This window comes from Equus quagga, chromosome 16 (genome assembly GCF_021613505.1).
Source record: "Equus quagga isolate Etosha38 chromosome 16, UCLA_HA_Equagga_1.0, whole genome shotgun sequence".
NCBI classification, from domain to species: Eukaryota; Metazoa; Chordata; class Mammalia; order Perissodactyla; family Equidae; genus Equus; species Equus quagga.
The window spans coordinates 34,175,780-34,188,489 of NC_060282.1; the positions used below are offsets into that span (position 1 = coordinate 34,175,780).

The 12,710-nt window shown below is 40.1% G+C and overlaps 1 protein-coding gene across 1 annotated transcript in view; it reads left to right on the top strand.

Annotated features, from left to right (window-relative positions):
• The window catches only part of DPYS (dihydropyrimidinase), an 80,159-nt gene that overhangs the window by 16,243 nt on the left and 51,206 nt on the right, over positions 1-12,710 (top strand). Inside the window, exons 3-5 of the mRNA XM_046642521.1 lie at positions 1,479-1,637; positions 5,970-6,149; positions 7,559-7,748. Coding sequence (XP_046498477.1) covers positions 1,479-1,637; positions 5,970-6,149; positions 7,559-7,748 — 529 coding nt within the window. The remainder of the gene's footprint in view (positions 1-1,478; positions 1,638-5,969; positions 6,150-7,558; positions 7,749-12,710) is intronic.

A 12,710-nucleotide genomic window follows, 5' to 3' on the forward strand; every position in this document is an offset into this window, starting at 1 on the left:
AACTCAGAGAAACAAAGAGTAGAATGGTGGTTGCCAGGGGCTGGGGGTTGGGGAAATGGGGCCACCTTGGTCAAAAGGTACAGACTTCCAGTTGGAAGATGAATAAGTTCTGGGGATCTAACGTAAGGCATGGCGAGTATAGTTAACAATACTGTATTGTATACTTGAAAGTTGCTAAGAGAGTAGATCTTAAATGTTCTCACCATAAAAAAGAAATGGTAATTATGTGAGGTGGTGGAGGTGTTAACTAATGCTACAGTGGTAATCATTTTGCAATATAGAAGTGTACCAGATCAACACGTTGTACGCCTTAAACTCACACTATAAGTCAATTATACCTCAGTAAAGCTGGGGGAAAAAAATAAAAGCACTCTTTTATTTCTGTGCTCAGGAAAACTGAAAATTCACATGTTAAAAAAAAGAGAAAGAAAGAAATTGCTCAGAGTACCACAGCTGCTAAATGCTGAATCTGAGTTCGTGCCTGGAGCCAGCGAGCCTCTGGGGTGGGTGCCGTGGACCACTGCGCGCCGCACCTTCCTGCCCGCGTTTGTCTCCTTCACCTACATTGTTTGAATACAACAGTTAAAAGCACGTTAACCACCTTGTTATCTTAGTTTAAATAAAATCGATTTCAATAATTAGTCAAAGACACTTGATTCAGGGATGTAATTTTTAAATTAGCCGTAATGTAACGTAACCGACTGTGCCAAGGAGGATGTAAGAGCTGAGGCAGAGCGCGCAGGGACTCGTAGGTCACCTGGTGAAAGTTACGCTTCCTTCCAGAGGCAGTGAGAAGCACTCGGTTTTAAGCTTTGGCATCAAGGCGTCACATTTGTGCTTTGGAATATCTCTCTAGTTGTAATGCGGGGTGTGTATTGGAGGGAGTGGGAGCAAAACTGGAGACATGAAGATCAAGCTGAGAGGTCAGAAGAGTCTGAACTAAGACCAGAGCAGTGGGGATGGAGCAGGGGGGACAGACGGGGATAAAGGAAAGATTAACGGGTCACCAGTCGGTTGTGGGGAATGAAGGCGAGGTGGGAGTCATGTCTCTCCCAGGACTATGTGTCAATCACAGGGTAGTTGGGGAACACTTCAGCAAGACTGATTCTAATGAAATGGGATTTTACAACCATGAATACAGTTTCTTTAATAAGAAAAATTTTTTACTCTTCTCCGTTTTTCCATTTTGGCTTTTCCTTCGAGTCCTCACTGTTTTCTTTGGGTCAAAGCCATTTGTGTTTCATCAGACATGCCATTCTTTTTACAGAAGCAATTCCAGCAGTTTCAGTACTTCAAACTTTAATTTATGGAAAGTCTATTCACGTCCCTCTGGGTCTTTTAAACAGGCAGCATCTTTGTGCAATTTCCCGGACCCATGGAGTTTGCCCAAGTGCTTGCAAATGCGTATTGTTCGAGGAGGTAAATGGCTTAACCAGAAAAATGATGGCTGACCTGTTGAAACCCTCTTGTGATTCCAGGCTGCCCTGGCAGGAGGCACCACCATGATCATTGATTTTGCCATTCCTCAGAAAGGCGGCTCCCTCCTCGAGGCCTTCGAGACCTGGCGAAGCTGGGCTGATCCCAAAGTCTGCTGCGACTACAGCCTTCACGTGGCGGTGACGTGGTGGAGTGACCAGGTGAAGCGCCTCGGGGTCCAATTTCTCCATTAGTCCCCTAGTCCTTGCTCTACATGAGATCAAGAAACTGGTGATGTCAAAACACAAGAAGCTGGTGATGTCGGTTGCTTCCTGGATGACTGGAAGTCAGAATTGGAGGGAAGAAATTCCATTGCATTTTCTTTTGTACCTTTTGAACTTTGACTCTTGTGAAGTATTATCAATTTTAAACACTAAAATTAAAAAAGGATCGTATAAAGATAATAGGAGAAATCCTTTATATTCATTCACAGTAGCCGTTCCTAATATTTAGTTCATGAATTGTAAATACTTTAAATGTAATTTTAAAAAGTACTGATGGCCCTTTTTCTCAACTTCAACAACTCCAGACTCTTTTAAATAGTATTTTTCTTCAGATTAGAACTTCCGTTAGAAATGTTTCCTACCTGGAGAGAAACCAAGGAAGGGAAACACTGGGAACAATTTCAAGATCTTCTCCTGCTGTATCTTAACCTGGTGCTCTTCCTACACTGCTCTGCTGATGTCAACATCTGGTCAGATCATTTCACAAGGGAGCTTAACCAACAACCTTCCATGTCCACTAAGTACTTAGGCCATGGCAGAAATGATAACATGATTCAGATAGAAAAGACAGTTTCGAGAGATGTTAAAATATATGTTCACTTCTCCCCATAAAAATGTGTATGTGTACTCTGGAAGAAATTTTTACTTGTGATTTAAATCAACATGTCTTTCCACATTGAGCTTAATTCAGAAATCTTTTTACCAGAAAAAGTTCACAAGAGTGACTTTATTTGAAGTTACCATGCAACTTACGCCCCCACTTCCACCTAAAAATTGGGCTTTACACACCAAGTTAATATAAAACAAATAATTGATCTTTAACAGAGAGTTCAGCAAACAACAGCAAGGTTTATAATCCACAGCTAAAGTTAATTTTTCTCCAAAATGCCATTCTAAGTGGTGCGTCTGATCTCTTTTGTGCTTTTAGCATCTTCCTGCCTCCTTCCATCCTTCTCTCCCTCCCTTCCTGCCTTCCCTTTTGCCTCCCTGTCTTATTTTATAAGATAGAGCAAAGGTGATGCTGTTTTCCCTTACCAGTGTTTCTCACACTTTAATGTGCAAATAGTCACCTGGTGAATAGTGTTAAAATATAGATTATGTTCAGTAATTGTATTATTTTGCTGGGGCTGCTGTAACAAAGAACCATAAACTGCGAGGCTTAAAACAGAAATTTATTGTCTCGCAGTTCTGGAGGCTAGAAGTCCAAGATCAAATTTCGGCAGGCTGGTTCCTTCTGAGGGCCATGGGGAAGAATCTGTTCCATGCCTCTCACCAGCTTCTGGTGGTTTGCTGGCAGTCTTTGGTGCTCCCTGGCTTATAGAAACATCACCTCAATCTCTGCCTCCATCTTCACATGGCGTTCTCCCTGTGTGCATTTTGTGTCCAAATTTCTCTTTGTTGTCAACACCAATCATATTGGATTATGGCCTACCCTAATGCCCTCATCTTAATTACCTCTGCAATGCCCCATTTCTAAATAAAGGTCGCTTTTGGTAGTGGGGGTTAGGACTTCAACATATGAATTTAAAGGGGGACACAAGTCAACCCATAACTGTAGGTCTGGGCCAGGGCCTGAGACTCTGCATTTCTGGCAAGCTCCCAGGTGATACTGATGCTGCTGGTTCAGGTACCACACTTTGGAGTGGCAAGGCTTAAGCTACTGTGCCTGAGAGTAGTGTAATGAGGGTGACAGGGATGATTCATGAGGTCACCTTCAGAAAGGCTCTTCTATGCAGAGAGTAATAGGCATTTCATTTGAACAATGCAGATCATAATCCCCTTTGGGAAGCCCATTGTATGAATATGTTAACAATGTTTAAAGCATTTTTTTTGGACTATAAAAATAATATATCCATGATAGAAAACTTGAAATTATAGAAAAGCAAAAAAAAAAAAAAAAAATTACCATATCAAGTTCTGCCCTTGCTGTCGTCACTTAACATATCTTAGAGCTCATTCCATCATTTCCACAATGGCCACTATCAATATTTTGGTGTTTTTTTCATTCCTTTTTCTCTATATATTCATTCGTTCATTCAGCAAATAGTCATTATGTGGCCACTGTGCACCAGGCACAGTTCTGGCACATAGCAGTGGACAAACCAGACAAAGCCCCTACTCTTATGGGGCTGAAATCCTAGTGGTGGGGCAGGCCATCAACAAGTAAATATGTAACACGCCAGTGATAGTAAGGGAATAGCAGTGATGGAAGTAAGTAACTTGACATGTAATATTGTCATTTTTAACTTTTGCTGATTCAGTACAAAAAAATTGCATTGTTTCATTTTGCACTTTTTGATCGGTAGGAAGGTTAACATTTTTTCATATTTATTAGTCATTTGCATTTATTGTTTGAATTGTTGGTAAGATTCTTCACCTGGAATGTTAGTGTCTTCTTATCAAGTTGAAGGAGCTTTTATCAACTAAGAGCAATAATCTTTATTTTCTTTTTTTGAGGAAGATTAGTCCTGAGCTAACATTTGCCACTAATCCTCCTCTTTTTGCTGAGGAAGACTGGCCCTGAGCTAACATCCATGCCCATCTTCCTCTACTTTATATGTGGGATGCCTACCACAGCATGGCTTGCCAAGTCATGCCATGTCCGCACCCGGGATCTAAGCCAGCAAACCCTGGGCTGCCAAAATGGAACAGGCACACTTAACCGCTGCTATCTATCTATCTATCTATCTCTATATATATAGTTGCTGTTGTTGTTATATAATTTTGTGTTATATTTTTGTATATGTTTTATTTGTGTGTGTGTGTTCATTTGAACTTACAGAAGTTCAAACAATCTTATATGGTCAAATCTTCTGAGTTTTCCTTTGAAGTTTTTAGTCTTTAATGAGACTAGAATTAGACCCACAAGAGCAATTACTGAGCTAGTTTTGATCTTAACTTGTCCTTTACCATTGGCATGATATTTCAATCTATAATAAGCAATATATGTTTGGTTTTCGTCCACATTTCTGGCACAGAGCTCCTAAAACCCTTGGAATTTCCTAAGTGATGAGAGCAACAAAAGTATCTTTTGTTATGTTAATGAGGTGACTTTTGGATCCCACCTAAGGATAGAACCAACCATATGATTAGAGGATTGGAACATTCAGTCCCACCCCCAACCTCGAGGGAGTGAAGAGGGGCTAGAGGTTGAGTCAGTCACCAATGGCCAATAACTTAATCAATCATGCCTGTGTAATGAATCCTCCACAAAACCCAGAAAGGATTGGGTTAAGAAAGCTTCCAAGTGGGTGGAGATTTGGGGAAGGTGGCGTGCGAGGAGAGAGCAGGGAGACTCCATGCCCTTCCCACATACCTTGCCCTATGCATCTCTTCCATCTGGATGTTCATCTGTATCCTTTGTTATATCCTTTTATAGTAAACCGGTAATCCAGTGAGTAAAATATGTCTCTGAGTTCTGTGAGCCACCCCAGCAAATTAATCAAACCCGAGGAGAGGGTCATTGGGACCTCCAATCTGTAGCATTGAGTCAGAAGCACAGGTCATTACCTGGTTTTGCAACTGGCATCTGAAAGGGCAGAGGGGAGGTGGTGGGCATTGGGGTGCAGAGTGTAGTCTGATAGGACTGAACCCTTAGCCTGTGGAAACTGAAGCTGTATCCGGATAGATGGTGTCAGAAATGAGTTGAATTGTAGGATACACAGCTGGTGCCTGGAGAATCCTTTGGTGGTATGGGAACTCTCCCCCTGTCACGCACACACACGTTGGATTTGGTGACCAGAACATTTTAGTTGGCAACCCTGAAGCCTCTTGAGGATTTCCACTGGTCCGCAGTCTCTCACCTACTAGGAGATGCCACTGGGTCAAGCTACATCTTCTACTTCCAACATCTAAGAACTCATCCTGTGGGTTTCAGATTTGAGCCCAAACCTTTACCTCACTTTAGCTTGGATTCCTTCTAGAGACGTGATTGCTTCTGTTGCTGCCAAATGAATTTGTTTTCATTTCCTAGAATAATTTCTTCACATCAGGAGACAGATGCTGAGAATTTTATATCTAAGTATAGAAATGAAGTACTTTGGAGAAAACTATTAACTCTTCATGATGTAAAAGTATCCTAGCAGTAACAATTCATCAGATGAAATGGGGTCTAACCTGGGGGAAAAAAATCAAGACCTTAATTGCATTTTTCTGGAACTAAACTGATGTCCTTATTTTACTTGATTCCTTTCTGAATGCAACCTTTTGGAGAATACTGAAATTATCCTTAAAGAGTGACATTTTGGTGTGGCGGTTCTTCGCTTTTAGGTTAAAGAAGAAATGAAAATCCTGACCCGAGATAAAGGTGTGAACTCTTTCAAGATGTTTATGGCCTACAAAGATCTGTACATGCTGAAGGACGTGGAGCTGTACACGGCCTTCTCTCAGTGCAAGGAAATTGGAGCAGTTGCTCAGGTCCATGCGGAAAATGGAGACCTGATTGCAGAGGTAAGTATTTGCATTCCACAGCTCTTACAGAGAGGAAACAGCCACAACTTAAGGTGAAGATGATTGCCTCCAAGTGGGTAAACTCATTTAATGCATTGGAAGAACAGAAATCTAGAAAGCAATTTTCTGTGACTTGGAACCACCTGACTTGGTTTCCTTGATTCCCTGCTCTGAGTTTTATCCATACGGTGTATGCATTTGGATGACGATTTCCCTTTTTCAAACCAGCTATTAGACCTCAAACGTGTTTTATTATAAAAACACAAATATTTTTCTTTGTGTCCCCAGCACATTTTTTTTTAGTAGCTCAGGCTGCTGGCTCAGAATGCCAATGTATGGACATCAGCCGAATCTGATGACTTAAGCAGTGTATCCGGTAGCTGTAGAAAGCCCCGCTCTTTTCAGAAACTGGGTATTAAAATGTGCTCTGGAGGGATCTATATATTTATTTCTCATGTTAGTTCCATTATTAATGCCCAAAGGGTACACCAGCTGCAAGATTTAAAGAGCTGTCTCTTACCCTTTCTAGTAGCTGATTTTTTCTGTCCCTAGGCTTAGTCCCCATTATAGTCAGTGAGATTGAGGCTCAGTGGCCAGGAGGCGGTGGGGGATAATGAGGAGGGAGCGTGAGCTGGAATCTCAAACAGACCAGGGCTTAAACTTGACTCTTCCACTTCCTGGCCCTGTGATACTGGCAGGTCATTTGAACACACTGAGTCTTGACTCCTTGCGTTTTTTATAAGGAAGAAATACCATTTTGAAGAGGGCAAATAACTGGTCTAATATCATTCGGTGGGTTGGGGAGACTACGATTTGGTAAAAAGTAGAACTAACTACGTAATATAATCCCATGAGTCACTTCAACAGGGATCTAATATTGGGGACTAGAATATTTTGTTTGTTCTGAACCAATGTCTTAACATGGACACCACTTTTCAAAGAATAGGATTAGAACTAATCATATCTTTTTCACTTTTTCAATAAAAATAATTTAATTGTGAAATATGCATATGAAAAATTAACATGTACTATCACAGTATCAAAATCACTTTTACCAAATATACATGCTGTGGCAAAGCTTTTTATTTTAATTTAATGATTTATTTATCTATTTTGCTGAGGAAGATGCTACCTGAGCTAATGTCTATTGCCAGTGTTCCTCTATTTTGCATGTAGGTTGCTGCCATAGCGTGGCCACCAATGAATGGTGTAGGTCTGTGCCCGGGAACCAAACCCAGGCCACCAAAGCAGAGCACACCAAACTTAACCACTAGGCAGCAGGGCTGGCCCCACACACTGTGTCTACACAGATCTGAAAGCCTGGCAGTGTATTTATTTTACAATAAAATAATGGCATTTCTCATTAGTAAACTTTCTTGCCTGTGTATATGTTCCTGCTGCCTTTTTAGGGAGCGAAGAAGATGTTGTCATTGGGGATAACAGGCCCTGAGGGCCACGAGCTGTGCCGCCCTGAAGTGGTGGAGGCAGAGGCCACGCTGAGAGCCATCACCATAGCCAGCGCTGTGAACTGCCCTCTCTACATCGTACACGTGATGAGCAAGTCTGCGGCAAAGGTGATCGCGGATGCGAGGAGAGATGGTAATTCCTGAGCGCTAACCTCCCTGGTAACTCAGGATTAGCTAAGGAGTGAGGTAGAGTAATGCACCCTCTGCTTTTGCGTATGAGAAAGTTGCACATGAATTTCCACAACTTTTCTCCCTCCCTTCTTGTTAGCATCCTTTCTGTTTTCGTTCATCGTGCATGTCTATTTTTGTCCTCCTTTTTGCTCGTCTTCATGACTGCTTCTCTCCTTCAGGTTATTTCTTCACTGTCCTTGGAACCTCAAGACATTTCCTGCATCCAAGAGTCTCCCTCTTGAACACCACGAGCAGCCCACTTTTTAATCTGATGGCTAAATGTGGAGTCTCCAGTTTCCTTCAAAAAGGCTTCCTTGTGTCTTAGGCATCTCCTCTATCCCTCCAGAACCTGGATCAGGATGGGGCAGGGCACATGGCAGGTGCTCAACTAATTTCTTTTGAGTTGAGTTGATTTGTCCAATAGCAACTTGGGTGTTGGTGCAATTGAAGCAGTTATCCAAATAGTGTTTTCATGACAATTATTTTAAGGTTTTACAACCAAAGTTATTTTTGTCCCAAATTGCCTAATTGCCTCAGTTACTTGGTTCAATTTAATATGTAAATAGTCACCTTAAAAGAAAGAGAAAAGCTTCTACTTTTGATAAGAATTGGGCAGAGAAATAATTTCATTCATCTGCAAGTATTGATAACGGAAGGACAACAAACAAATAAGGTGAATTTAATTCAATGACTTTAGACCCACCTGGGATCTGCTGGTAGTTTTTACTGTCTCACTTTTAGGAACCTGAATAATTGGAAATAGTCTTGTAAATCTTCCTGGCTGTTCGTTTGTTTGTTTAAACTGAAACTAGCTGCATTTTCATAATATGGATTATAAACACTATGAAAATAGTTTTATAATGCCTATAATTGACACTAAAATAAATTTTTTCTGAATTGCTTCTTGTTGCATGAAAGTTCAATATGGACTTTGTGCAAGCTGAATGCATTTTTAAAATGTAATCCATAAATATCTTATGTTAAGAGTAAACTCAGTGTCACACAGGTGTTAATAAGGTCTTTACCAATCATTTCTGGTTGCTTTTTTCCCCCACATATAACATCAATTTCAGAACATGAAAAAGAGCACAGCACTTCAAAAAGAAATTACTGCAATTTTTAAATTACAGTATTAGGTTTTTGCCACCAGCTGGCGCTGTTGCTAACTCTGTGAAATTGGTCCTATAATTACTTGCTTTATTGGTCATGTACCATGTCCTACAGCCTGTCAATCAGGTCCATAATGTCAGAATATGATTTAAGGAAAAGCAAAATCAGCAGAAATGAGCAATCAACCCACCAGCAAACTACGATTTTGACAGTTCTGGCAGGAAACAGTTTCCTGATCTTGGGTATTTATTTTGCATGAGGATAAAATTCCATTTGGAGCAAAGTAAAAAGCTGGGGGAGGTTTTATAATGTAAATCATAGGCAGAAAACTATTAAACTTAAGTATGGACATTTTAATCTTTATTTTAAAACTTTATTTTATTTTTTTGAATATGTAAAACATTTACGTGATCCAGAAGTCAAGATTATATGTTTAAAAAATGTGTTCTCAGAGAAGTCTTATTCCTTCCCTAGCTCCTGCATTCCACATCCATACATAATTATTTTTATTAATTTATTTTTTGCCTATCTATATAGTGTTTCTCTTTACAAAAACAGAATATATGTGTATTCTTACTTCTCTTTCCTACATGAAAGGTAAAATACATAGTGTTCTGTATCTTGCTTTTTTTCTACTTGAAAATATGTCCTAAAGGTTGGCTCATATTAGGTGTAGAGTTTCTTCATTCTTTTCTACAGAGTGTGCCATTGTATTTGCTCAACTAGTCCCCTACTGATGGACATTTGGGTTGTTTCCAATCTTTAGCTGTTACAAATAAAACAGTAGTGACGGCCTTACGCACATGCTACTTCATATGTGGAAGGTGTATTCGTTTTCAATTGCGGCTGTAATAAATTATTGCAAACTTAGTGGCTTAAAACAACACAAATTTATTATCTTATAGTTCTGGAAGTCAGAGGCTGACACAGGTCTCACTGGGATAAAACCAAGTTGCCGGCAGGGCTGTGTTCCTTTCTGGAGGCTCTAGTGCGAATCCTTTTCCTTGCCTTTTCCAGCTTCTGGAGACCAACCACACTCCCTGGCTCATGTCCCCATTCTCCATCTTCAAAGCCAGCAACGGCGAGTTGAGAACTTTGCAGTATTCTGCTCTCCTCTTCCACCTTTCTCTTCTCCTTTAAGAACCCTGGGCTTACATTGAGCCCACCTGATTAATCCAGGATAATCGCCTGTCTCAAGTCCTTGATTTAATCACATCTGTGAAAGCCCTTTTGCCATGTAGGGTCACATAGTCCCAGGTTAAGGGGATTAGGACATGGACATCTTTGGGGCGCCATTATTCTGCCTACAACAAAAGGGTATCCTCAGGGTAGGGTCCTAGAAGTGGGCTGGCTGGTTCAAAGGGTGGATGCATAGATCCTGTCTGGATATTGCTAACTTTCCTTCCAAAGGGATTATAAATTTGGAGTATTTAAAATGTCACCCAAATTTTCTGATGGAGTCAGACTTACTGTCATGACACTTGCGAAAATACTGTAATGCACAATTGTCAAAGAGGCAGCAGAGCTCTGGAATAAATTAGCATAAGAGATTTCCCACCCCGGCCTGTGACCCAGCAGGAACGGAAGGAGCGGGGGAGGACCCGACGTGAACGGTGCCCAGCTGTTCACATGCTGACCACATCAGCTGCCCCAAGGACAGGGCCCTGAGGAGTACAGAGTGACAAGACCTGGTGGGTCACGCTGATGTTTTACAGAAGATTCATCTACTCTATCTGCACTCATTCATTATCTAACATAATTTCTGAATATAAAAGAGCAATACAAATCTGTTAATTTTTATCTTGTTTAAATAAGAAACAATTCAGCCTTACAGATTTATAATACGAATATTTCCAATCTTTAAACACCTTTGCCGGCCAGTTCTATCATTGAGGGTCTTGCTGTTTAGAATGGGATCCCAAGAATGCAGCCTCAACATCCCCTGAGAGCTCGTAGAACTGCAAACCCCCGGATCCCATCCAGACCCACGGACCCCATCCCAGAGCCACTGAATCAGAGTGTGCACTTGTAACTAGAACCCCAGCTGACTCACAGGCATGTTAAAGTTTGAGAGTCACTGCTCCAGGAGGCACAAAAGATAGCCAATTATTCATTGTCTTTATTGTAGTGGCCTAGAAATACAATGCTATTAAGTTTTATTTTATTGTTGAATTACCAACTCTACACCCAGAAGAGAGCAACATGAGGGTTAGTGATTATAACAAGATTGTCCAGGGCTTAATATGTGCCCGGCACATGTTTTAATATATCTTATCTCACTTTGGGTTTTATTATGCACTATCTCATCAATGCATTTTAGTATACATTATCTTTTTAAATTGTCATAACCAAGGCTTCAAGATAAATTGTATCACTGTTTTGTGACTGACGAAATTGAGGCTTGGGGAAGTTTGGTAAATTAAGCCCAAGATCACTTTACTAGTAAGTCCTGAACCTGGAATTGAAGCCCACGTCCAGCTGAGCCCAAAGCCCCAGTCTTTTCCATTACTCTCCACTGTCTTCAAGGCGAAATTGGCTTACAGAATTGGGAAATGCAGATGTCAAGTTTATACCTAATTGGTTTTGGTTTTGGTTTTGTCCTTACATTTAAAAAATTTATTTAAACATTATCATTTTGTTATTTTTTAAATCATTATTGAAAGAAAAACATGCTGGGAATGGAAATGATCAAGAATGCATTAAATGGAAAGTAAATGTCCTCTACCTGCCTCAGCTCAGTCCTTGGAACTAGAGATTTTTAATCATATCTGTCTTTAGTTTTTTGGGTGGTTATCTCCAAAATTCTAAACCCTAATTTTGTAGGTAGTGACATAATTTTTAACAGTATCACTTGACTCTCAACTATGAAAAATGAGCAATTTAACTCATGTAAATCTTACCTCTCACCTGAGTTTTGCTAGTAATAATAGTCACTTCACATAATATACTTAAGTGTATGTGTTTTGGCTATTATTTTTAGTGGTATCTCTTCATTCTCTATTAGGCTGAAAGTGAATTTAGACTCCCTGCATTACCCTCTCTCCTCCTCTTGACTTCTGTCAGCTGTATTATTATCTTTACACGATCGGTGATTACAGCATTTTCAGTTGGTTCTGGAACTATGATTAGGTCTTTCATGCTTTGTTAGGTTAAGTCTAAAATTTAGAACTGTGAAAATGTAAGATTGTGGAAATAGTCTCTGTAGAAACAGTTAGTGAGAAGAGAACCTCAGAGAAATTTCTATCACTACCTTGGAGTACAAGCTAACGTTATTCCAATTAACTCTTGGAGCAGCAATTGCCAAGTGTCAAGGTCAAGTGGGTTTCCTTTCCCACACTCCAATAAGATTAAAAGCATGCCTTATTTTAGTTTGCTACATATTTAGACCATTATTGTCTTGTAAAATCTTTTTTCCCTTGGAATTTTTCCAATTAGCTCTTTTTAAAATAAGTTTAGAAAAGAAACATGTACCTTCTTTACCATATCATGAAGATTTTCCAGCTTCTTCATCCCACCTTCTATTGAGTGGAATCAGCTCGTATTGAATGAGATCAGCTCTTCTTGCAGAGATTCTTTTTAGGAGAATCTTTCGACTTTCTGTTTTATTTTTGATGGTTACTTTCCATTTCTGCTGTAGAGATGTCATCCTAGGATTTCTTTTCAGAGCATCCTAGGTTGGATATACTGTTTCTTGTTTCTCTATCTCCCTGTTTCTTGAATTATCTTGAAGATCCTCAGGTAATTTTTAAAGTAAGAGTTTTGGAAGGGAAATTTTCTGGTTCCTTATCTTCAGCTTTTTTGGCAACTTTAATGG